This window comes from Fonsecaea erecta (assembly GCF_001651985.1).
Source record: "Fonsecaea erecta strain CBS 125763 chromosome Unknown Scaff1, whole genome shotgun sequence".
In the NCBI taxonomy this organism is placed as follows: Eukaryota; Fungi; Ascomycota; class Eurotiomycetes; order Chaetothyriales; family Herpotrichiellaceae; genus Fonsecaea; species Fonsecaea erecta.
In genome coordinates, this window is record NW_017387244.1 from 3,566,339 (window position 1) to 3,591,169 (window position 24,831).

Below are 24,831 nucleotides of genomic sequence, written 5' to 3' on the forward strand. Positions count from 1 at the left end.
TCAACGATACCCAGTCGTGCATCATCAAGATGGCATCCACGACATCTCGGCAGTCGAATGACCGCGATCCGACATTTCGCAACTACGATCCCGTGTCGGCGGCCAAATACCTCCAATCTCGACCCAGGTACACTGACGTGCTGATCGATCTGGTCATCTCCAAACACACCTCGTCTGGCGGGGGTTTGGACCTGGTGGTCGACGTCGGCTGTGGGCCCGGCATCGCGACCCTCAACCTGGCGCCGCACTTTCAACATGCCATCGGTGCCGATCCAGGCCAGAGCATGATTGAAGCCGCAAAGACCGTCCCTTCCACGACAAAATCGGGCGAGCCGATCAAGTACGAGGTCTGCCCGGCGGAGGCATTGAGCACGCTATCGGCGCTGAAAGAGATATCAGGCGCTGGGAAGGACGGGATGGAGTCTGTGGACCTCATCACCGCCGCTACTGCCGCCCACTGGTTCGATATGCCTCGTTTCTGGGGCGAGGCCGCGAAGATCCTCAAACCCGGCGGCAGTGTCATCATCTGGTGCTATGGAGGTCATTTCTGCAACCCGAGCACCCCCAACGCAGAGAAGCTCCAGGAATGGCTCAAGACCTTCGAAGAGGAGGTCCTTGGGCCATACGAGCTGCCCGGAAACAGAGTGGCCCGAGAACTGTATGTCAATCTGGGACTGCCGTGGGAATGTCTCGACAGGATCGACGGCGACGGCGACGACAGCCAAGAACTGAAGACCCTTCTGAAGGAATTTGACGAGCAACAGTTTGAGAGGATTGAGACGGATAGGGAAGGCCGGCTACCCACTGGAGATGCCTTTTCCGCCTTCAGGAGGCTCGAGTTCGCCAAAATCAAGACGGTGATGGCCACAGCCAGTCCGATCACGCGGTGGAGAGAAGCCAACAAAGAAAAGGTGGAACGCGGTGAGCTAGAGGACGTTTTGGATCTGCTGATCAGAAGGGCCAAGGAGATCCTTGAGGAGGTGCCAGAGGGGAAGGGCAGGGATTGGATCGAGAATGGAAGTCGGATGGTTATATTGGTTGTGAAGAAAAGGAAGTGAGGGCAAGAGGAGGGATGAAGGCGAATTTTCCTAGAACGGGCTAACGCTAGAGGTATTCTACATGCGCGAAGATGCCCAGAGGGAGCACTCCTTTCCATAGAGAAGCACTGAGATTGGATTTATCAAGGTACATTGGAGACCATTTCTATATATCCCTTTCTTCCAGCGGCTCTCCGATCGGCGAATTGTTTTTCCGAGTGCTTGGCAACAAGGCTGCTCCTCACAAGGCTGTCAATTGCTGCACAATTTTTGACGTTTCGGATCCCAGGTACCACGTCGACTACTGCACCGCCATCTGCGCATACCACTGCCTACGACCCCTATCCTCTTCTACCCTTGTATATTGTCCAGTGCAGTTGCTCGCGACAGTCCAGCACTCTACCTCAACGAACGATTCGGAGGCTGTTGCGAATTCTGCGCTCCGCGGCGCAACCCGCGCAAAATGAAGCTTGTTAGGTTCGTTACGCCCGTGTTCACTCCTCAACGCTATCTTTACTGGGAGTCGCGCTCGCCCGGAGCTGTGGGGGCTAGATCTACTTGTTGTTGTGCACGTGAAAAAGATGCCGAGTTGCTGACAACCGGGAATCAGGTTCCTCATGAAATGCGCCAACGAGTCGGTCACGATCGAACTCAAGAACGGCACCATCGTGTCGGGCACCATCACGTCGGTGTCGCCGCAGATGAACACGGCGCTGCGGGCGGTGAAGATGACGACCAAGAACCGGTCGAACCCCTCGGCGCCCGGCGACACGGTCAGCCTCGACACCATCAACATCCGCGGCTCGACCATCCGCTACTACATCCTGCCGGACTCGCTGCCCCTCGACACGCTGCTCGTCGATGACCAGCCCAAACCGAAGAACAAGGCGAGGAAGGAAGGTGAATCGCGGGGTGGCCGGGGAAGAGGCGGCGGGAGGGGTCGGGGAAGAGGTGGTGGCGGTGGGCGTGGACGTGGGAGAGGGAGAGGCTTTTAGGGTGGCCGCATGCCCCCCAAAAAAACTTGGGACGGGATGTACACATCTGCATTCGAGCAGCCACTCAGTTGTCCCTGACGCCGCGGCTATGATTAGGTTTTTATGGCTTTCATGAGGAACAATCAATGCTTTGTAAAGGCCAAAAAAGAACAACCAAGCCCTGCGGCAGAAAAACACGGACGTCTCATGTACGAGAGCCGCTCAGCACACCAATGAGCATGTTGTCATGACGGAAACGGCATTTACTACAGGACACACCTTCCGCCACGGGGACCGTTGGTCGGTCGACACCTGCACCGTCGTGGTGGGATGGAAAGGTCTCAGAAAAGGAATGGTTCTGGCGCAGTTTTGGTGGTACGTGCGAGATACGCAACAGCTTTACAGTCGAAAGGGTGAGAAAGACAAAAAGGGCACGGCGAACTGCTATCAGAAGCGGGTTTGGCTTCTCTTCGACTACCGCGAGATGCTGCAGACCTTATTCCCCGTCATGATCGAAGGAAGATTCAAAATCAAAATGGATAGATGCTCTGACACGTCTGACACGTCCTTTCTGTTTTTGGGGCTGCAGTTGTCTCATGACCATATGCACTTCTTGTGTCAAAGAGATATGGCTTCGCTGAGAGAGGAACCAAAGCTCCATGCATGCAACTGCACGTCTTCCTTGGTTGATTCGCCTGCTTTATGAGATAGATCACAGAGCATTCCCTTTCTTTTTTTCTTTCTTTTTTTGAAGCTCTATTTTCACTTGATCCAATCCCTCGTAGAGCTGCCGCTGCTCCCATCCCCTTGCTCGCTGGGCCATTTTTGCTTCCCATAGCACCAAGCAAGATATCAGTCTCGTATGTTGAGGAGTGAGGACCAGGTAGGTGGTTCGACGACCTGCCATGATGTTCGAGTAATAATAATGGTAGCCGTCCTCCTGCCTCCTCCCCTCCCCTCTCCTCTCGTCCTTGATTCTCGTCAGGAATGCCTGCCCCCGGCCCCCCTCAACCCGACCCAACCCAAAGGCCGATCATCCACGCTGCTGCTCAAACAGGCAGAGCACGGTAGAGTAAGTACTGTAGTACAAGATGGGGGCCGCCACGCTGACGAGGCTGACGAATACATGACATGTTATGGGGAGATCAATCAATCAATCAGGGCACCAACTACATACTATGTACATATGTATGTTTGTACGTACGAGTATGGGTGGGGACCAACGATCCATCCGCCGTGCGTGTGTCAAGCCCGACTATTTTCCTCATTATTCTTATTATTATCATGACAGCGCCACCACTCCTTTCCACTCTTTTCTCCATAGTATGGTTACAATACACTAGAGGAAGAAGAGGGAGTCGGTCACGGAGCACCGAGCACCGAATACCATTTCCATCTATGTATGTATGTATGCACCTGCCCTACCGACCCACAAATGATTCTCTCCACAAAGGACCCCTAACACCTACCTACCTGATAGGACATACTGTATGTACATGCAAACATAGGTGAATGAGCAGATAAAATACCCTAATTATATGGGTCCCCGAAGAGCCCGAGTATCTATCTAGAGAACCGCTTCACCCCTACCTGCCTAGTGCGTGTCGAACCTGCTCTCTCTCGCTCGCTCACACACATTGTTTTGGAGTGTATCCGAGAGAGACGATTGGGGAAGAATATGTCCATATCTATCTATCACAGTAGGGAGTAGTAATATGGAGTTTGCGGAGTCTACATACTCTCCGAATCTTCCCAATGAATTGAATTATTTGCTCGCTCTCTCCCTCGGATAGCGCCCCCTCTGGGTCCTCCGGGTACGGCAAAGGGCGTTCGTGTCAGATTATTGTCCCCAACCTCGCCTATCCGCGTGGATGTGAGAGAGAGAGAGAGATCCCTTTTCTGTCAGGCGAACTGCTGCCCCAATGCCTGCCTGCCTGCCTGACTGACCGACTCCACAGCGGTGGCGACTGTGATGTGTGATCTGATGGAGATTGAGCCGTACGGTAGCGTTTGGGGAGAAGCGACATTGAGAACAATAATGAAGGAATGACACCGCCGGCCCCTCCACCCTGGCCCCCCCTCTAGGACCTTGATTGATGACAAGACCCAGGCCCTCTGTTGACACGCGTATACCTATTATGTATTATATACCCAGGTGCCAAGTTACCACGTTGATCATGTTGTACATACTAGTATATATCAGCCACGGCCCACGGGGACTGGGCTTAGGGGTCCTGGCTCCTTGTCTTCCTCGTCCTCCTCGTCCTACTCAAAAACACCGTGCAAGTTCTATCCCATAGGAGTTAACTAAATAAGCTGGAGTGGAAAAGGACCACGACCCCCGTCCCCCTCAACCACGACCAACCCGCCCTGCCTGCACGGGGCACATGAGAATAGTAATATAGGAAATATCCAGCCAGGGGTCAGCAGCACGAAACACCCTCCCGAAATGTCACTGGAAATCCAAACCCCCTACGGCACCGCACTGCCGCCCGCCCCCAGGCACGCCATCACCGTCCACCTCCCGCTGTGGCAGTCGATCGTGCGCTTCCGCGACCACGACCCGGAGCTGTTCAAGGCCCTCAAGAGCATGTACCCGCGCTTCGTCCTGCACAAGGACGTCTTGGAGGTATGTATGGACAATCTTGTCCCTTCTGCTTAGGACGGGGTTCGATTCCCAACCAACCGGGGGTCCCCTTCCGGGTCATTTGATACATTCATCGTCTTTGACCGTTTTTGGTTGTATGTACTCATGCAGGGTGAGGAGAGAGAGAGAGAGACAGAGAGAAAGAGAGGAAGAGAGGAAGAGAGAGATGCTAACACACAATCAATATAATATAGCTTACCGAGAAGATCGTCGAGGTCGCCGGCGTCGAGGGACAAGGCTGTTTCGTGTTCCCCTCGTCGCAGTCGGCGCGCGATTGTGAGGAATATGCGACCTCTCCCAGTCGCGGAGAAGGTGCCATCCCGGGCGACAAGATCTCCGTCCGGGTCTTCAAGGCGCACGTCCCGCTGCACGCGGTCTTTTTCCCCGCCGAGTCCCTCGCCACGGTCCACGGCTTCTGGGTCAACGCGGGCGTCGGCATCTCCTCCCGCTTGGCGGAGGACAGCCTCAAGCACATCAGCGGACTGCGAGAAGTCCACGAGGACGAACAACAGCTCGCCACGACCGAAACCACCGACACAGGAGCCCGTCAGCAGGTCAAGGAGAGGATAGCAGGCCTGCTTAACCGAGCCCCAACCGACCCGCAACGCACGGCGCGCGTGTTGGCCAGTGACGTGTACCTGTTCTCGACGGGGATGGCGTCGATATACTGGGTGCACCGCTACCTGCTGAGCAAGTACGCCGCGCCGTCCGTGCTGTTCGGGTTCTCGTTCCACTCGACCATCCACGTCCTGGAGGACTTTGGGCCGGGCGTCGAGTTCCTGGGTCTGGGTTCGGAGCAGGATCTCGACCGGCTCGAGAAACACCTCACGACGACGCAGCGGGGGCTGGGCAAGACCGTGCAGGCCATCTGGGCCGAGTTCCCCTCCAATCCCCTGCTGAGCACCCCCGATCTGCGCCGGCTCAGACAGCTGGCAGATGAACACGGCGCGCTGCTCGTCGTGGACGACACGGTCGGTAGCTTCTGCAACGTCGATGTGCTGGGTGTCGCGGACATCGTCGTCACCTCTCTGACCAAGTCGTTCAGCGGGTACGCGGACGTCATGGCCGGCAGCGCCGTCCTCAGCCCCCTGTCGTCACGGTACGGGGAGCTCAAGGCCCTGTTCGACACCGAACACCACGACGACTTGTACATCCGTGACGCCGAGACGTTGGCGCACAACAGTCTCGACTACCTCGAGCGCTCTGTCGTGTTGAACCGCAACGCCGAGAAACTGGTCGACTACCTCCAGAGCAAAGCGCAGGATCCCACCAGCAGCGTCAAACGGGTCTTCTACCCGACGGTCAACCTCGACACCCTCCCCAACTACACGCCCTGGATGCGTAGGCCGACACCCGAATTCCCCCATCCCGGGTACGGGTGCCTGTTGAGCGTAGAGTTCCGCGACATCGAGGCCACCATCGCCTTCTACGACAATCTGCACGTCCACAAGGGCCCGCATCTAGGTGCGCATCTGACGCTGGCACTCCCATATTCGCTGGGCGTGTATGGGAACGAGGCCGAGTGGGCGAGCGGGTACGGCGTCAGGCAGGAGCAGGTGAGGATTTCGGTCGGGTTGGAGGACACGGAGGAGCTGGTGGAGAGGTTGAGATGGGCGGTCGAGGCGGCTGACAGATTCGGTGGGAGAAATGTCGACTTGAAGAACTGAGTATCGAACGAAGGGTGACTGTTTCTGGATGCATACGCGGATGTGCTCGTAACTGAATTGTAGCACACAGAGTTTCTGTTCCGGGATACCTGTGTTGTCTTGTTCATTGCCCATTCCAGACGAGAGGAATTGTGATCCTGTGCTTTGTGATTCTGGAGGTCTGTCTTCGCCTCGCTCCGGTCCCTGCCATCGTCAGTGGGCTGTGATAGTCAATCAGTGGGTTCGAAAACAGCTGCGTCTGGCCGGTTAGACCGAGGAATCTTTGAACGAGAGATATCTCAGAGACCGGAATTTCAGGAATAAATCTTGTTTTTACATTTGCTCGCAAAAGGTGCAGTCCCCAGGAGTCCCTCTCGTATTGGACTGGAAAATTGTGTGCTTTGCTTCGACCTGGCCTGAGAGGAGGAATGCCGCGCGGTGTTTCCACTGGACATCAACAGGTTGCAAATCGGAGTTGATAGATGCCACCTTGATTCATCCGTCTTCCTTTCTTTCTTGTTCCAGCTAATCATGCCTCACTCATCGACATGTTCCTCTTGTTGTTCATCCCCCTGAGCCGACTTCATTTCTTCATCTGGTTCATCTTGTTTTCCAGTTCCGTCACGTATGAGTGGATGCGCTGCACGGCCGCTTGTAGGGCCTGAGGTCGAGATGTCAGTGTCCGGTGTGAAAGGTCAGAGCTTCTGGGGAAGCGGAGGAAATCAAGTGGTCGTTACTAGGCGCATGGCGTGTCCAAAATTGATGTCGCGAAGAGCTTGTGCAGTTGGCAGGCAGCACAGGCGGGGGATCACGTACATAGATGTCCTCCGTCAACAACTCATTGGAGACCTTGTATTCCTCGAGGATGTAATAGTAGACGGACGCGCCAGCCAGGGTCGAACCGAGTAAGAAACCGAACAGTCTAGGGAGAGGGCGCAGCATTAGCGGTTCATTCTCTCATCCATCTTGTGCCGGAGCTTCCTGAGAGCTTTCCTGGCATTTCGCTCGTCTGTCGACGGTAGGAACGCGGCAAGCTCACCCTCCTCTGAAAGCTCCCATGGGCTTTTTCACCGGGACCGCCGCGGCACCAGCTTCTTGGAATCTGCGGCTCGTGGACTGGAATGTTCTCGATTGGAACTGAGGAAGGCATCTGAGGGTCCGGGACGCGAAGGAGAGGCGCGGGACGAGCACGCGGGACGCCATAGCTTGCGGGAGGACAGGGTCGAGCTGAATCTGTAGCAGAGGGGCGCAGGCTGGTGGTGGAGAGACGCGTTGGGAGAGGATGTCGAGCTTGACACACAATTGAGGGAGGTGAATTGCGGTAATTTATGATGGGGATAGACGTTCGGGCGGAGTCGCTTCAGGATAGTGAGGACGAGCAATATATTCCGTCCGGGAGGCACAAGCAGCAGATTTCTCCACATTTTGGGGGGAAAACCGCCATGACGATGGTTAGTTATAATACTAATATGTACGAGGTAGAACGGTGGCTGTGCTAGCTCAGCAGCACCAGGAGACACACAACCAATGCTACATAATCCAATCCAACGTGCATTCATCCTCCTTGCACCGAAATGGCCATGGCCATGATCTTGGTCTTCTCTATTCTCTATTCCAGCACATAACCGTGAGATCATTCAGTCCACAAACAAATCCGCCAGCAGATCCTTCCTACATGCCGCCAGATCGGGTGGTTGGAGGCTGTACGTGTCTTCAAAAGCATGAATGCTCAATTGCCGGAAGAACGGACGCAAAAGGGCAAGGGGGTCTTCGCTTGTCCGTGTCATGTCCGTGCACAGCCAGGGAGTTCGGGCTCCAGTGTCTGCCACCGTAGGAAGCTCCGCCTCATGGCCTCCCTTGCTCACCATCAGGTCGGCAATTGCGGTTGACGTGAAGTCATGTGGAGGATGGACTGCATCCACCGTGTCGGTCACGAACAACCATTCGTGTAGTTGGAACTCTTCTGGCTTCAGGAGAAGGAGCAGGTCCAGCAGCTTGGCTCCCTGCAGTTGGGAATAGCCCGTAGATCCAGCCTCAGCCCCCTTCTGCACACTCGTGAATAGTTCTCGAAGCTCCATGTCCACTATCGGCCATATCGAAACCAGATGCACCTGAGTAAACGCCAACGTCACCGCTCGAAGAACGAGATAGACATCTCCGCGGGTGCTTGACGATGGAGACGACGACGGGGTTGCCGTAAGGAGTTCCTCGAGTCTGTGAACGATCTGGCCGAGGTCTGACACGAACGCGTCGACATCTCCAGCCAACAGAAGCAGAGCAATCCGTCGCAGGTTAAGCTGAGTCTTCCTGTCGGCCTCCGTTCGCGCAGCGGCAGCACCGACGCCAAACATCAGCCCTGCCGTCGTCGGAGGAGTCAGTCGGGACACAAATTCGGCCATGAGCCCTTTATCGGACAGCCAGAGTTGCTTCAAGACGGGAAGCCATCCCGTTTCGGCCAACCAAGGAGCCGACTGGAAGAATTTGTTGTCGTTGAGGGCATCCTGGATATCTTTCTTCCAGACCTTGTTGTTCGGCTGGGATTTGGCCATGAGAAGGACAAGTTGCAGAACGTCCATATTCACCGTTTGGGGAAACTGCTTGGATCGCAGGGCTGGTCCGGTGACATAGGTGGCCACTCCAGGAAGTGTGACATTCAGCCTGTCTTGGTCTCCGAGCGCATTGCCGATGATAGGCAGGGCTTCACACAAAACCTCAATGGCATTGCCAACCTGCAACGAAACCTTCCGCCGCATGACCTTCGCCCCTGTTGAATGTTGAACGTCCGGCATCGGCTGAGCAGCCGAGTCAAGTCCAGCCGGCCTGATCGTAAATATAGCTGTGAGAAGTCTCGCACACAGATCGCTCAGTTCGCGCCGCATTTTCAGAACCTCCCCAAAATTCGTGTTCTCCATCTTCTGACACAGAACAGCCACAAATTCCAGAAGCTTCAGCAGGATTTGACGGTGCGGCATAGGGTTGGCAAGAACTTCCCGCAAGAAGGCCGTGCAATCGGTCCAGATCTCTTCGAGCAGGTCATCTTCAAGCGCGCTGGTGTACGCTATCAGAAACGCCATCAACTCGGGTGCACTAACGTCCACCGACAAGCTGGATTTCTGAGACTGGTCGAGCGCTGATGGGTTCGTCCGGTTGTAGATCGCGTTGAACGTGGCCGGCATCATGAATTTCGGTCGTGCTCCGTCGAGGCTTTGCATCAGATTAAGAGTGATGTCTTGTTGAGAATCTCGACGAGCCCCCTCAATCCACATGCCCATCAGCGTTTCAAGACATTCCTGTGGTTCCGCGTCTGCAAGATGCTCCAGGATCCGTCGGGTTCTGGTCCGCAGCCGCGTGGACATATACGCAAAGGATTTATTGTCAGGAGCAGAAATCGATGGCCTTTTGAGCATTCTCCAGGCCCAAATCTCACCGCACAACTTGATCGTGTCTTGCATGCAAAGAATCACAGTCAATCGATGATTCGCGATCGAGCGCGACTGAGATTTTTCCGAACTGTTCGGGTTTGCCTCTAACCCAGAAGCGTGATCCACCAGGTGTGTATGCGCTCTTGCTAAAATGTATTCAAGCCCGGCAAGTAGATTATTGACTGATCTTTCCGGGTGCTTGACCATTTTGAGAGATTTATCTCCGTTGGCTTGGACTACCCTCGGTCTTTCGTACAGCTGTTGCATCAGCATGAAGTAGTCTCTGGTCCGTTCACAAAAACATGCTGTCAGCTTGAGCATATTTGAGAATAGATTTTGAGTCGTATACAGCGGAATGGTGTTACACAGAAGTGTGATCCATTTGTCGATCGTGGAATCAATAGCTGGGGATGAGATGCCGGAAATCAAGATCGGAATGAGTTCACTGGGTGGGTTGCCAAAGTTGGGTCTTGCAAATATTATCCGCAACAGGTCCAGTATTTCTTCCTGCGAGGTACTATCCTGGGTTATGTCGGTCAATTGCTTTAATAAGAGGCTGATCAGATCATGGTGTTCTTGCACGTCAGTTTCTTCAATGATCAATCGCAAAATTGACAACGTTGTCGTGAAGCTTTCTTCTCCCCTCCGTCCGCCTGCGATGTGCTCAATGCACATGTCTAGCACTGCTTCAGAAAATCCGTCACGTCCGAAGAGCTCGTTCCGCTGCACGTTCGACTGCCGTGCGAGAGTCAAGATCTTTCGAAGTCTGTGCAAAGCAAGCAGTGAGAGTTGAGCGTTCGATGTATTGGTAGACTCAGAATAGATGATTTTAAAGACGGGTCGAATTGATGGAAGGCTTGTCAACCAAGTCCGCCGCCGATCCTCTGGTAGAGAGGGGTCGAGCTCATCAACCATGTTCAAGATCGGCTGCCGCAGCAGAGACCAGGGCACCTCGTCGTCAGTGCCGTCATTTTTGGCAGCAAACAGCTCGACGTTGACCTCCGGAAAGCGGGTATGCGTCCACAGGGTCGAGAACCGTGCCAGTTGATCTTCGAGACACGGACGGTCCTGGTCTTGTTCGCACATGAGATCCGTTATTTTGCTGTCCACGAGGAGAAGTTGTTGGGAGATCATGCGAAGGTTCCAGATCTGTTCCACAGCCTCGACGTGGAATTGTGGTGTGGAGGGTAGAAGAACCTCCCACAGTTGCGCGATGAGTTCCGGTATCAGCCGAAGAAGGTAAGACTCTGTCAAAGTCGACCTGCTCGGGTCGAATATATGCAAGCTATCCACTATCCTTGCGGTGGTTCGAACAGTTTCGTATTTGACATTGATGTCTTCTGCGGGGAGCCTCAGTAAATCATATAGTCGATTTCCAAGTCCAAGTTCACGCAATGGCTCGAAGTTGCTGGTTCTGGCTATCGCCTTGACGAGACTGTTGGTGAGAGGTCCGAGCAGTGTCTTGCTGGATGGGTGATTCAAGCAGTCCAGAATGATGAGTGCAATGTTTCGAAGAAGAATTTGAGCGGCGGCAGTCGGAGGGATCAGGTCAAAAATAGCCTTTTTCGCGTAGGACGACTCTTCGTAAAGCGTCTTCAGCTTCATCAGCCAGCCCTCCTCCGGTATTTGACCTGATGCTTCGGAGGAAGCACCTCCCGGATGAGGTGGCAATAAGGTCAAGATGGCCTCCAGGAGCGTTGCTAATCGCTCTTGGTAGGAATCATCTCGGCCACTGGCCTCGTGCGGGTCAGATTTTATCCCCTCGAGGAGCATTTCCGAGATTGCCAGGCACAGCATGGGTAAATGAATGGTCGTCATTTCCTCTTCTTGCAAGTTGAAATTTGAGAAGATAAACTCAATAAGATTCAGATCCCCTCGTACAAGAAGGCCGAAGAGCTGATTGGTGATCAACTGGGGTTCAATTGCGTCGAAGAACACATTGGCACTCCTAAAGACCTCGTCAAATGACGACTGCGAAGGAGCGGCTGTCTGATACTTCTGTAAATCCTGCATTGCAGGAACGAACAGTTCCTCGACAGGCAGCTTTCCGATGATCCAGCGGTCCATCAGTGAAAGCATGATCCGGAAAGGACGGGCTCTGTCGACAGGCGACAGTGACTCCCTGTGAAGCATTTTCTCCAGGCTTCGGATTACGGGCTTTAGGCCATACGCAGCAAAGTAGTCATGCCTCGTATGCGCCTTGTCCTGCATTTTCGAGACTGTGGGTGTTGCCGCCTCGATCCCTGAGCCAGGCACGATGTCTGTCGACCCTTCTCGCTTGTCTTCTCTGCCAATGAACCAGGTCCACAAGCGGCGGTTGAGACTCATATCTCTTCTGAGGACAACCGACATCGCAGACATGACAAGGATGTCCAAGTCCGATGGTACAACAAGTGATTGGAGTATCGGAGCATTGAGAGGCAGATGGGATACTAAGAGATCGAGAAAACCGCGTTGAACTAGAGGTTGTTCATCCTGAAGCCCCGTAGCAAAGCATCGAACAAGCAATCCAGGCTCAGGAGCAGTCACAGATTTGATGGCCGCTCGCAACGCTTCAGTTGATTCTTGTTCCTGAGTGACGTCGCCAGACGGCTGACCTGCTACCGGACCTAGTTTGGGGAGCTGCCTTATCAGGTAGACCAATGCACCTGGACGCTTGGACGTACTCGTGATGGAGGCCAGGAACAGGCTTTGCCAGAAGAACTCCTCATTGCCGTCATCAGCAAAGATCTGTCGTAGATGGTTGACTGTGCTCAAGGTGCGGTCAAAATCTTCACTGTTCTCCTCTTCTATTCCTGGGAGCAGAGACAGGATGATCGCCCTTAAGGCAGGCCTTAGAGCATGGCTGGGCAGTCGAAGGATATGCTCATCGTAGAGGGAAAGGAATAGAGGCCTCGTTGTCAGTGTGGCAAACGTGAGAGTATGTGAAACTCCAGGAAACCAAATGGGCAGGTCTCGAGACAGTCCGTCAGTCCCGAGCAGGGAGAATACTAGGTTGTACACCTCCAGGGCCTTCTGGTGCACTCCTGATGGCAGAGATGGTTTCAGACATAGTGCCAGATACTTGGCCAAAGTCGACTTGAATGGGACTTCTGCGTCAGGTGGAGATGCTTGCAGAGCTTTTGCCAGCCGACTTAGAAAGGCAATATAGTCAGCCCATTCATTTGTGGCATCCCAGAGGCCCAGAGCCCTCTCAACACCCGCATGATAGCGGCGAATCGCTTTCGCGTCAGTAGTCATTGCGAGCTTGTCGGCAACAGAGTACTGGCATCGCCAGTTTCAATTACTGGCAGGTCAAGCTGTTGTCCATCGAGGCTTTGTATTAAGGGGGTGAGCGAGGTCGACGATGTGACAACTCGAGAACACGGTGTTGTCGGAGAGGGTTCACAACTATCATGATCTGTCCGAGATATCGAGTAGAATTCACAGTGAGAACTAGAGCAATCCTGACTGGATTTCGGCGATATACATGTATATGAGAGACACGGACGTTGGCAAAGACACGGTGGTCCTGTCGAAAAAGGCTCCCGCCAAGCCTAACGCCCGCGCCATCGTCTATCGTCCTTCATCATCATCGATCCGCAGTCCACTGGCCATGACCTCTTCTCATTGGCATCCTGGTCATCATCGTCAATTGACTCTCCGATGTGATGCCAGGATTCTTTCCCTGCGATCATGAATGTCATGAGCAATGACCGAAACGCGGGAAAGAGCGCCTATGATGGAGGCTAGGCCCAAAACTGGACAGCCGACAACTTGACAACAACAAACTGATGAAGACAGTTTCCAGTGCCCCAGCCTCCACGATGGGTGGTACGGACAATAGCACTCCTGGGACTACCAGGAGTCGTCAGACCTCGATCGCCTCAGAGGGAGACCGACCTCCCCTTCCTCCCAGACCAAGCGAATTAAGCCTCATGCACACCATGCCCTCTACAGGCCACTCTTCTCGCCCTCCTACTCGAGGCCTTATTGCAGGGGCAACGACGGCCGTGTCCATGACCGATGTCAACGCTTACAACCGGCCCGACGGCTCCAAGGAGCTGCGCGTCAGTGCTTCTCGTACACCTTCCAGCCATTCCATTCGGCCCTCCACCAGCAACAAAACCAGTGATGTGGGAGAAGACAGCTCCAGCGTCAGAAGCTATGCACCCATAGGCCGATATATCCAAGATACAGAAAGCATATTTGAGGGAGGCCTCCAAGAGGAACAAACCCTTTCTGCATCGGTCAGCAGCTCCCAAGGATTGTTCGAGGCAGAGTCGGACAGCCTGTACGACGAAGGTGACGTCGATTTTGATAACGAGTTTGAAGAGGTAGACGAGAAGATTGTGGGTGAAGAGGCAGCCCAAAAGCTCTGGACGTCCAAGCGCAAGCACTTCATCATCCTATCTGCAGCCGGTAAGCCTATTTATACTAGGCATGGATCCGACGCGGTCATCTCGAGTTATGTTGGTATCATTCAGGCTATCATCTCCTCGTATTCCGATGCGGGTGACCAGCTGGGAAGTTTCCAGGCAGATGGCGTTTTGTTTGTCGTCCTCTCACAGACAAATCTGTTTCTCGTAGGAATCACAAACCTTCCGGAGAGCGAGGCACAGGTCCGAGGTCAGCTTGAAGCTCTTTATATGCAGATCTTGTCGACTCTGACCTTACCGACGTTGACGCATATTTTCTCGGTTCGCCCCTCGACCGACCTCAGACGACCCTTGCAAGGCACCGAAGTCCTCCTGTCCTCGCTGGCGGACAGCTTTACGCGAGGCTCACCGTCTGCACTCTTGTCTGCTCTTGAATGTTTGAAGATCAGAAAGTCGCACCGCAACATTATCAACAGTACGATGATCAAAGCTCGGGTGGACGACTTGCTGTACGGTCTTGTGGTTGCTGGAGGGCGACTGGTCAGCGTCATCCGGCCAAAGAAACACTCTCTGCACCCAAGTGATCTGCAACTGATTTTCAACATGCTCTTCGAAGCTGAGGGAGTCAAGGCTGGTGGAGGAGACTCTTGGATACCCGTTTGTCTTCCCGGCTTCAACAACACCGGCTATCTGTACATGTATGTCAGTTTCCTCGACATGGGAGGGGAGCAGGTCCGCGAAATGGCCCAGAACGAACGTATCGCCAAAGAGGACTCGGTGGCGATCATCCTCCTAAGTGCCAACAGGGAGAGCTTCGAAGACTTGCAAAGCATGAAGAATTACCTTGTCCACGAATTTCACCGGAACAAGAGCATGCACATCATCCATGCGGCAGTGCAGGCTGGCCGACCCGCACCCACAGACATCATCGCCGGCACCGTCCTGAGACATTTTCTATACAAATCAAAGGGCAATGTGCAGTTTTTCATGCCGTCTTTCTCGCCAGGCTTCGAGACACTGAAACAACGTCGACGATTAATGTCCTTGTATCACAATCTTCACGCCAGTGTGCATGCCAAACACGCCGCGGTCAAGGTCCACCATAGCGTTGGAGTGTCAGCAACGGCATTGGCTTGGGTTACGCCCATGTTTGAACTCTATTGTGTGGCCGGTCCCTCGGCGTCGAGGAATGCATTGGCACAGAGTGCAAACAAGGTTGTGCAATGGGTGCAGAAAGAGGAGGAGCGGATTTTTATTATTGGTGGTGCGGTATTCTAATATCTATATATATTGTATTACCGCGGGCTTGCAACTGGAAGCAATGCCCCTGACAACGCTCAATCTAGCCTTCGTCATTGCCTTCCAAGGCTGCTGCTTCACCGCCGTCCTCCAGCCACTTCGTCTAGGACCTCCTCGATCAACTTGCCATCTCTCTCGAGATCGACCTTCCAGTTACTTATGGCAATTCTTGCTGCGGGCTTCCCATCCCACACCGTCCCCGTCATATAGATCAGCCCGGTGTGATTCACCCTGCTCACAAAGGTCCTCATCAGGCTCTCATCCTTCAACCTAAACAAGACCACAATAAATGTCCTGACCAGAGTGTCTTGTTCGATCTCCCCGCCACTCTGCATTGGTAGGAGGTCGAACCTTTCGTCTCTGAGGAGCCAACTGCTCACCCTCCTCGCCAGCCTGATCTGCCGTTTCAACATATCCAGATAGCCCGCTCTTCCGTAAGCCACGAGCGTCGCATATACAGGCAGTGCGCGGAATCTACGCGAGTTCTCGATGCCGATGTTCAACGGGCTTTGGATTGCATCGTAGGCATCCCCACCCGCGTCTGCGTTGCCCGGCAAGGTGCTAGCAGGGGCGGTGGCGCTGGTGAGATATGCCGCGTTGCCGTTCCGGAAGACATCTTCGCACAGAGTCTTGTGGCGGGTGAAGAAGACGCCACAGTCGTAGGGGACGTTGAGCAGTTTGTGACAGTCGCCGGTGATCGAATCGGCGAGCTCGAGGCCTGCGACTCCACGTATCACCGCGTCGAATTCGGCGTTGCCGTCGTAGTTGTCGTCGGAAGGGAAGACGCGCCCAAAGAGCCCAAACGCACCGTCAACGTGGATCCAGATGCCGAACTCGTCACATATGCGGCGAAGTCGGGTCATTTGGTCGAACGAGTCCGTGGCGAAGCGGCCCGTGTTGACCTCGCCGGCCGAGATGGCCAGGATGTTGGCAACGTCCGGTCTGGCGGCCTCCACGCCCAAGCGCTTTATGTCGATCTGCAGGCCGTCGCCCTCCGGGGAGGAAACGGAGATGACGTTCTTCCGTCCGATCCCGACGATGCTGGCTGCTTTGGCAATGCTGGAATGCGGCAGCGTGCTGAGCACCTGGATCTTCCGGAGACCGGCCTGGTGCATGAGCTCCGCGACACCCTGCTCGCCACAGCTCAAGTCGCCACCATTTGGGATGCCTCGCCTCTGCAGGGCCCGGCGGAGCACGAACTCCCTCCCCAGTGCCAGGCCGAGGACGTTGCTCGCCGTGGCGCCGGTGGTAAACGTCCCCCCGCCGCCCGAGCTGCGTTGTCCAATCCCCCACTCCGCGTCCGGCAGCCGGAACAACTCCACGAGCAGGTTCAGGGTGGCCACTTCGAGGGTCGTCGCCATGGTTTCGCGCGGGAGGTGGACCTGGACGTTTTGGTCGTAGACAGAGCTGAGGAACTCGCCCAGCAGCGCCGCCGGGGTGGCGCCGCCGGTCACGAAGCCGTAGTAGTTGGGCGAGAGCGAGCTGAGGTTGAGATATGGGAGGATTCTGGTCGTGAAGTGCTCTGCTAGGCTTGCGAGAGTATCATCGTCGTTCTTGCCATCTTCTGCATGTGAGAGTGAAGCAGCAGGGAGCGTCCGATCGAGTCTGGCCAGCGGAACAGCCGGCATTTCTCGAGGCAAGACCGGAAACCTGTTTGTCGTCGTCGCCCCGTCCTCTGACAAGGGCTCCAAGTACTCCGAGACAGCAAGGTCAGGCGAAGATAGTATCCTCTGCAGCGTCCTCAAGACCTCCGCGAGGCCCGTCGTTCGCGGGTCCATGGGGTCTCCGGTCTCCTACCCCTTCTTAGGGTTTCTTTATTGCAGTTTCGCACCCGTCGTCGTCTCCGGCAGGGGTTGGTTTCTGCGTCAAATATGCAGCTGAGATGACCCAGGTGGGTGGAGGGAGGAAAGGGAAGAATAGAATAGAACAGAACAATAAGTAAATAAATGTGCAGCACGAATGAAGATTGCCTAGTCCGGCGCAAATCCTTTGTATATAATCCCCCATTCGACGCTCACACACCGTACAATTAATTATTTCCGAAAATATGGTACAGTACCCATCAGTGTCAGCGGGTCTTTTCTTATATGCAGCACGATTTGTATGATTGGCATGGCTGACCTGGTTCGCTTCCAGCTGCCCTGTTAGGATTTGTACATACTGTACCTCGTACTCCGCACAGCGTGTCTATGCAGCATACGCTTTGAGTCTGGCACGACGCCACGGGCAACGACGTATGGCGAGTACTATTACCAGGAGTCTGGAGAAGGAAAGAAATGAAAAGGAGAGAGTGCCTAGGGCTTGCAGGTATGTATCAGCAGAGGGCCTTTGTCACGCGTATTCATGCAGTGGCATTTGTGATATACGACAATCCTACAAACAGATACAACAACAAAACAAAAGACAAAGGACCACGAGAAATGGACAGTACATCATCAATACCGAGTCAGATCCAATACGTACGTAGCGCAGTCCCGGAATGGTTCGTTCTTTTGATTCCAAACCCCTGTCGGCGTCAAGGGCCATCCGTCCTGATCCATCATTATCAGAAAACCCAAGTCAACCTGGCACAGGTTCGGTACCCGGTTGTATGCTTTGAGGTCATAATGTACAAATACATTCGGCTGATGACGAAGCATCATCTCGCCTTCCCAAACCGTGTTCTATCCTGCCGACATCTTTCTTCATTCAGCTGGTTGGCCTCCCCCTAAGTGATGACCTCCTCCCGTATCGGCGTGTCTGTACCCGTCTCTGGCTTGATGAGTTCCTCCTCCCCAGCTTGATCGTCCACAAACTTCCTGTCACTGACATGTTGCTTTGTTGCGTCCTGTTCGGTCTGCTTATCCGGTGTCCAAGTGTAATCGGCAAAATTAGTCGTCTTTTGCTGTCCCGGTTCATGCTTGTATGGACATCTCAGGTTCGTACACGGGTTGAAGCGGCAGGGTACCTGCAAGTGTGTGAACGGGCAGTTGGGAGTCTTGCAGTTGGCACCGAACTTGCACAAGGGCATGGTCGGGTGCTTGAACGGGCAGTTGAGCTTGGTACAGTTCGGAAAGAACTTGCACAGCTCTTGTGCCTGGAATGCCCTGACTTGCGCCGGCGAAGGATGTTTGCCAACACACTTCGAGTTCTTGCAGGCAGGACCAAACGTGCATGTCTCGGTCATGTCGACAATCGTTCCCTCAGGTGCCGCTGGAGATTGGTGGACGTAAGGGCAATCTTTGTTGGTACAGCGGAGATTGAAGTGGCACATGGTGGTGGACGGATCTTGTGGCTTTCGTTCACTCTCGCCAGTCATCTGTGCATCTGTCGTGGCTGTCTCGGTGCCAGGCGTCTGACCATCGCCTTCCATGGCTGTGTCTTGGTCGCTTGTTTTCGCCGGCGACTTGATATGGCCATTCTGGCTGTTACCTCCTCGGCCCCGACCCCGACCACCTCCGCGGCCTCGCCCAGGTTCGACTCTATCAAACAAGGACCGGCCTTGATTATTATTCGGCTGGTTGGTGCCTGGTGAGAAGGCCGGGTTCGCCGCTCCTGGCATCATTCCAGTAAACTGTGCCAGCATGCGAGTCTGTTGTTCCATCATAGCCATGAATTCCATCTGTTGCTGCGGGGTCATCTGCATCATCCCTTGACCTTGTTGTGCCCCGTTCATCATCATCGCGTTCTGCATCCCCTGAGCAGAACCTGACATGCCCATGTTCAGTGCCTTTTGCATGCCAGGGCGCACATCTCTGCTCTGGACGTTGCGGGGTCCTTTTGGCGCGCCGCGCATATTGCTATGGCTGTTTATTCGGTCGTTGCCGCGGGTTCGGTGTAGAGCTGAATCGCCGGATTTGTTAATTGCACCGCCTCGCCCGCCCCTGCCAGCAGGTCGGCCACCGTGTAAACCTTTGGGACCTCGAGGTCTGCGAAGGATGTTAGCATGGGACTTGATAAATTGCCTAGATTGGAGCGCCACGTACGCATTTTCAGGAGCATTGTCAACCATATCCATGTCGTATGCGGCAGGTATTGAAGAGTTTCCATTCTCTGTAGTGCCTGACGATAGCGACGTGGGCGCAGTGCCTTGCGCCGGTTGTTCTGAAGAGTGTGATGTTGTCGTCGCATCAGCAGCGGTCGCGCCTCCAGACAGAAGATTGACTTGATCGAAAAGCCATTGCGCGAACTCGGTTGTTCCCTTCGCGTCCTGCAATAGCTCGCCAGCAAGCTCTGATGCAATTTGATTCTGGGTCTTTCCGTTGGCGAGCATGAGAACGATATATTCGGCTAACGAAGTGTCATCATCTTGTGTCCAGCCTTCTTCCACAATCTTGGAGTGCACAGCGCTGCTGAGCGCTTCGGCCAGCGGCGTCTCGAGGGCGATGGTCGACATTCTAAGAGAGAGGGAGTCTGAGGGATGGATGTATAAGGGCAGGAGAAAGGAGATTCGCCTCACTGGGAGGGTCGAGAAGAGTGATCGCGGCTTTGCGGTGGTTGCGGTACGATGACAGAGTCCTTTGTTGCACCTGAACGAGCAATTGTTGAAATGTGGAGGCTATCTGAGCGAGCCTCTCGTGAATCTGGATAGAATGACAAATGTGCGCGGTGTCCTAGGATGAGATCAAGTGGATAGTCGAATGTGCAGTGTTGATGGTGGTAGAAACTACGAGAGGCGACGGCAGTATTTGACATCAAGCACGTGACTGTCCTTTTCTACTTTAGAGCGGCCAGATATTTTCAATGTTTTCATCGGCTGATTACGGAGAAGGATATTTCATCGTCTCGCTGCTTTTCAATGCGCGTTTGATGGTGTCTGTTTGAAGTTCATCACCAGCGTCCAATATAGAATCCAGCCACAACACCTTGGTCCAGTGCCAACTTCAGCACGAGATCCATCTGTCACCGTTTGATGCCACGTTTCCCTTCCCCCATGATTCAAGCCATCGCTGCCTTCTTCTCGCTCTTGACAAATCCCACTTTCACACCCTCAGCCGGAGTCAGGATAATCTCGACATGCATGATGCGTTTGCTCCCATAATCAATGATCTGGTCGAATTCCTGCAGGATCCTGACTATGGTGTACGCCATTTCTACCATGGCAAATTGCTGTCCAATGCATATTCTGGGTCCGCCGTTGAATGGGATGAAATTCCACGCCTTTGGGGTCCACGTCGCCCAGCGCTCCGGCCACCACTCCAGCGGATCATAAGGGAAGGACGGCGAGATCGGCGGATATAGGTCTCGTCTTCGCTGCATCAGCAGAGTGCTGTATCCTATCACCGTTCCCTTTGGACAGCCGACTGGTGCATTGCCGTCTTTGCCACCACCCCGAGGCAGTGTGGTGTCGGTGAGTGCTGATCGGACGTTGAATGGTACTACAGGATACAGACGCAGGGTTTCGTTGATGACATATGTCAAGTATTTCATGTCCTTGATCTCCTGATAGGTTGGTGGTCGGCCACCCTCCCCTAAGAATTCCTTGATCTCGGCACGCAGTTTTTCCACTGCTCGGGGATTTTTAGCCAGCTCGAGAAAGACCCAGGACAGTGTGCCCGCTGTGGTGTCACGGCCGGCCAACAGTAATGCTGTGAGCTGATCACGCATTACCTTCCGGTCTCTTGTGTATCGGGCCAGGGCGTGGATAAAGGTATCTGAGCGGGACAACTTGGTCTCCAGCTCTTCCGGAGTCATCGACAGTGCCTCGGTGATGAATGGCTCAATGAAATGATCCATTGTCTTCAAGCCTTCATAGAAGGATCTCTTGCTGCGGAAATGCTTCAAGGGCCTGCAGAAGTGGTGAGTTGAACGGAGATGACCAGTGGCTGGGAGGGACTTACCCCAAGCGACCTTCCAGGGATTGGACGCGTTGGACTTCGTCGAAGGCAGCAGCGAATTCGGACTGCTCTTTGTCCAAGCTGCCAACGCTGTGCCCGAACAGGAAGTGGGTGGAAGCATCAAGGCTGAACCTGAAGAGCAGCTTGTTTAACATGACTTGGCTCCCATCCCCCGTGCCCATCAACGATATCAACTTGCGGACATGAGTCTCGATCAAAGGCAGATCGGCGACCTTCTCACGGACAAACATTGGGCGAATGAGCTGTCGCGAGTTGTGCCATTGCTGCCCGTCGGTGGTGAAGATGCTGTCACCGAGGAAGTCCTGCCACTCATTGTGGAATTCTTCGCCTATAGTGTTTTTAGAGCAAGGTTTAGCCTTGTGCCACCAGAGGAATCCCCAGTGTCATCTCAGGAATTTGATGACGCCTTACCTTTGCCAAAGTCCTGGAATTGCGTCGTCAAGATCGCTTTAGTGTTCTCGGGGTCTGCGGTGAAGAGAACACGAACATCCGCCAGGATATGGAGCTCGGCCGTGTAGGAACCTGTCCCTTTGCTGTCGGTCTTCGTGTCTTCATAGATCCAATCCCAGAACTCCAGCGCCTCGTTTCTGAGGATTGCCAGGGTCGAATGGACAGGGAAGTCAAGTCCTGCGGACAGAGTATCAGCATGTTTGTGATTGAGGGCTCTGAACGAAGTGCGCCGACCAAATATGAAGCGCGTCGTGACCCGGGGCGATTCACCGCCGAGGGCCTCGACCTTCTTCCATTTTCTATATCTCCTGACATATACCGAGGCGATGTATGCGAGGAGCGTCACAAGAATGAAATATTGCCAGAGGCGGATTGACAGCATCATCTTCAGAAATACCGGCCACCGTGGGCATTAACTGGAGGTTCAATGTGGGCACACGACACCCCTTCGGCAGGGTATAAGCAACAATAATCCTTTATGACCATCAAGACCTGGGAGGAACTGTCCGGGAGTGGAAGCTCTTATGGCAGAGACGGATATGGAGTATTACGTGCGAAGAGGGACAAGGTCCAAAGCGGCTTCCAAGTAGGTGGCCCCCAACCGGATGGGTTCTTATCGTTGGCATTACTGGTCCGTTGTTCAAGGCTCTCCAGGCATCATCCCTCCCTCCCGAGCCTCCGCCAAACAAGCCCGGAACTATTGTTGATCTAGATCATGCCACTCCGCTGGAGTTTTATTAAGATGGATGGTAAGGGCTGCATCCCCCCTCTGCCTTCTTGATATTGCTTGCTTGCTCACAGATTGGAAGTTCTTCTCCCTCGTAGGCTGTCACCTGCTCGAAAACAAGTTTCAGGTTAGTTTCGTATCCCGTTTGATGTTATACGAAGTACGCCTTTCATTCTAGTTTACCTACAAGGAGACCGTCGCTGCGGGCCAATGACAAGCAGACCATCTCGCAAGGGGATCCCTTTTCAGGATGCCGATGAACTCTGAGTCCAGCCTTGGAAAGTTGAGCTCAGATCACCAGATAATCTAGTCGCTTGCTCGTTCTGAACAAACAAATCCCACACGCGCCAGATCGTTACAGGTTGCATCCACCTTCCATCAAACACCATGTCATGGTGACTGGGGACATACCGAGCCCCAGGTCTATGACCCCTCTTTCTCTCCATTCCCCCAGTCTTTTGGTGGCGTCCTCGAGCATGGATTCTTCCCTCACACCTGCCCAAAGGACTTCTGCAGCAGCCGCTGCTCGGGGCCACAGCTTGGAGTCAAGGTCGCTAGAGTCGGTCTGCTCCGACCACATTAATACCTCGCCCCCCTCAATTCCTGCTTGGAGATCGGCACTAATGTTCGCCAACGGGTTATATGTATACATTTGCCGCCAGTTGTGATAGGGGTTGCAATAGTCGAGGTACGGCTTTTTTAGTCTGCTCGAGTATCCGCCCGATGTGTTGTAGGGGACTCCAGGAGGTGACTTGCCCGATGGATAAGGGTCGAGGAAAACGCCAAAACCACCTTTCATGGTGAGCACCGGTTGTCAATCAAGCTAACGGTATTACTTACAGTCAAGATACCAATAATGGTAATCTCCAAATAGTACTCGATGACCCCGTTTCAACACTTCTTCAATCCGTTCACTATTCCGCCAAACTTGGACCAAGGTCTGCCGCGACGGAGGATTATCCGCGGCAGAGGGTAGCGTCAGGTTCCAATCAAGGAGCACTGGTGTGTCGTTAGCATCGAACCGCAAACCGGAAGTTTTCAGGCTGCCGTAACAGCGAGACATGCTGCCGGGGAAGCTTACTTTCCTCCCAGACAATTGGCTGGTGGCCATGACGGATGCTTGCCTCGATGACGTTGTCAATGAATTTCTGAAGCAATGGTTGTAGCACTCTCGGGTCGTCACTCTGGACAGTGTCGTCGAGAAGATAGGCCGCTCTGTTCAATTCATCGCCACCAACGTGGTACAAAGAGGTATAAGGTCGTGTTCGCGGCAAGAGGTCGTCAAGGACAGTGCCTACAAATCCATGAACATCCGACGAATTGAGCTTAAGCTGGCCACTCAAAGGTTCTGCAGCAAATGTTGACCAATCCAATTCATTGAATGCTGCAATCAAGTCTGGAAAGGCATACGCCACAGAGGCCGTGTGTCCGGGCATGTCAATCTCAATAAAGACTGAAATGCCTTTGGCAGCACCATACATTTGAACGTCACGAAGATTGTTGGTGCCCCAAACATGACGAGGTTGATACGCCCCTTTTCGCGCCAAGTCCGGGAGAGAAGGTATCTCGATAGGCCAACTTTGCGAATCGGTCGCGTGGATGTGCAATCTGTTCAACTTAGCCATTGCCATTGCATCGATTGTGCGTATCAAATCTCTTGAGTCAAAAGGATTTCTCGCTATGTCGATACTCAACCCACGGTGGCGCCATCTCGCTCTATCAGCTATGCTCAAAGGTGCGAATGGTGTGTACGATCCCGATCTTGTCGAGTGTGCAAAAAATAGCTGTTCAAGTGTCTGCAGGGCTCTGATTGTCCCAATACTGGAGTTCGACTTGATAGAGGCGATTCCGTGATCGTCAATATCAATCACGTATGATTCATCCCCTCCAAAGTAGCTCTGTGGATGTAGTGGCTCTGATCCCGGACAAGCTTTTTGTTGGATATGCAATGTGGACATGTAATGACGAGGCGTGTCTGGGTCAGGTTCGAAAGTCGAATGCCGTCTGTGAAGCTTCCAGGGGACGAAGTTGGACCTCTGGATCGATCGAACCGTCTCGCGTACGCTATCCTGCACAATTGACCTCTCCGAGAAGGCATGCTCCTCACTGTTGTTCCTGTGCACAAAAGGGAATTGGAGCTTATCCATCAGGCCTTGTGTGATTTCTAGAGCGCCATTAAGCACACTCGCCAGATGGCCCCCTTGTGAGCCAGGAGCGCCATAGAGATCAATAGTTTGCTCTTCACAGCGAAGAGTGGCATGGATCGCGGGATCGAGCCACAACACTCGATTACCCGTCTGGATCTCGGCGGGTTGCGGCCAAACAGCAAGGCAAGCCGTGATGGACCCTAGGATATACAAAAGTCGCAGCTGCATCGCAGAGAGCTGTTAAGCAATGCAAGCATCTGGGACTTTGTTGGACGACGATTGAAGTG

At 53.8% G+C, this 24,831-nt stretch overlaps 8 protein-coding genes across 8 annotated transcripts; 3 read left to right on the top strand and 5 right to left on the bottom strand.

Moving 5' to 3' along the window:
- Positions 1-29: 29 nt before the first annotated feature.
- AYL99_01256 (hypothetical protein) lies at positions 30-2,032 on the top strand (the record flags this gene model as incomplete). Its single annotated transcript, XM_018832772.1, has 2 exons — positions 30-1,054; positions 1,648-2,032. The coding sequence occupies 2 exons, from the start codon at positions 30-32 to the stop codon at positions 2,030-2,032; spliced, it is 1,410 nt and encodes a 469-aa protein (XP_018698651.1).
- A 2,428-nt stretch (positions 2,033-4,460) lies between these two features.
- On the top strand, positions 4,461-6,325 carry AYL99_01257 (hypothetical protein; the record flags this gene model as incomplete). Its single annotated transcript, XM_018832773.1, has 2 exons — positions 4,461-4,640; positions 4,853-6,325. The coding sequence occupies 2 exons, from the start codon at positions 4,461-4,463 to the stop codon at positions 6,323-6,325; spliced, it is 1,653 nt and encodes a 550-aa protein (XP_018698652.1).
- A 562-nt stretch (positions 6,326-6,887) lies between these two features.
- On the bottom strand, positions 6,888-7,507 carry AYL99_01258 (hypothetical protein; the record flags this gene model as incomplete). The annotated part of the gene is made up of 3 exons (XM_018832774.1): positions 6,888-6,965; positions 7,121-7,226; positions 7,344-7,507. 3 exons carry the CDS (start codon positions 7,505-7,507, stop codon positions 6,888-6,890), a joined length of 348 nt encoding a protein of 115 aa, XP_018698653.1.
- Positions 7,508-7,941: 434 nt separating this feature from the next.
- Positions 7,942-12,966, bottom strand: AYL99_01259 (hypothetical protein; the record flags this gene model as incomplete). Its single annotated transcript, XM_018832775.1, has 1 exon — positions 7,942-12,966. The coding sequence occupies one exon, from the start codon at positions 12,964-12,966 to the stop codon at positions 7,942-7,944; it is 5,025 nt and encodes a 1,674-aa protein (XP_018698654.1).
- A 686-nt stretch (positions 12,967-13,652) lies between these two features.
- AYL99_01260 (hypothetical protein) lies at positions 13,653-15,362 on the top strand (the record flags this gene model as incomplete). The annotated part of the gene is made up of 1 exon (XM_018832776.1): positions 13,653-15,362. The coding sequence occupies one exon, from the start codon at positions 13,653-13,655 to the stop codon at positions 15,360-15,362; it is 1,710 nt and encodes a 569-aa protein (XP_018698655.1).
- A 98-nt stretch (positions 15,363-15,460) lies between these two features.
- On the bottom strand, positions 15,461-17,161 carry AYL99_01261 (hypothetical protein; the record flags this gene model as incomplete). The annotated part of the gene is made up of 1 exon (XM_018832777.1): positions 15,461-17,161. The coding sequence occupies one exon, from the start codon at positions 17,159-17,161 to the stop codon at positions 15,461-15,463; it is 1,701 nt and encodes a 566-aa protein (XP_018698656.1).
- Positions 17,162-18,090: 929 nt separating this feature from the next.
- AYL99_01262 (hypothetical protein) lies at positions 18,091-19,758 on the bottom strand (the record flags this gene model as incomplete). The annotated part of the gene is made up of 2 exons (XM_018832778.1): positions 18,091-19,291; positions 19,349-19,758. 2 exons carry the CDS (start codon positions 19,756-19,758, stop codon positions 18,091-18,093), a joined length of 1,611 nt encoding a protein of 536 aa, XP_018698657.1.
- A 542-nt stretch (positions 19,759-20,300) lies between these two features.
- On the bottom strand, positions 20,301-24,022 carry AYL99_01263 (hypothetical protein; the record flags this gene model as incomplete). Its single annotated transcript, XM_018832779.1, has 6 exons — positions 20,301-21,150; positions 21,203-21,548; positions 21,632-21,847; positions 22,809-23,189; positions 23,238-23,396; positions 23,479-24,022. The coding sequence occupies 6 exons, from the start codon at positions 24,020-24,022 to the stop codon at positions 20,301-20,303; spliced, it is 2,496 nt and encodes an 831-aa protein (XP_018698658.1).
- Between the last annotated feature and the right edge of the window lie 809 nt (positions 24,023-24,831).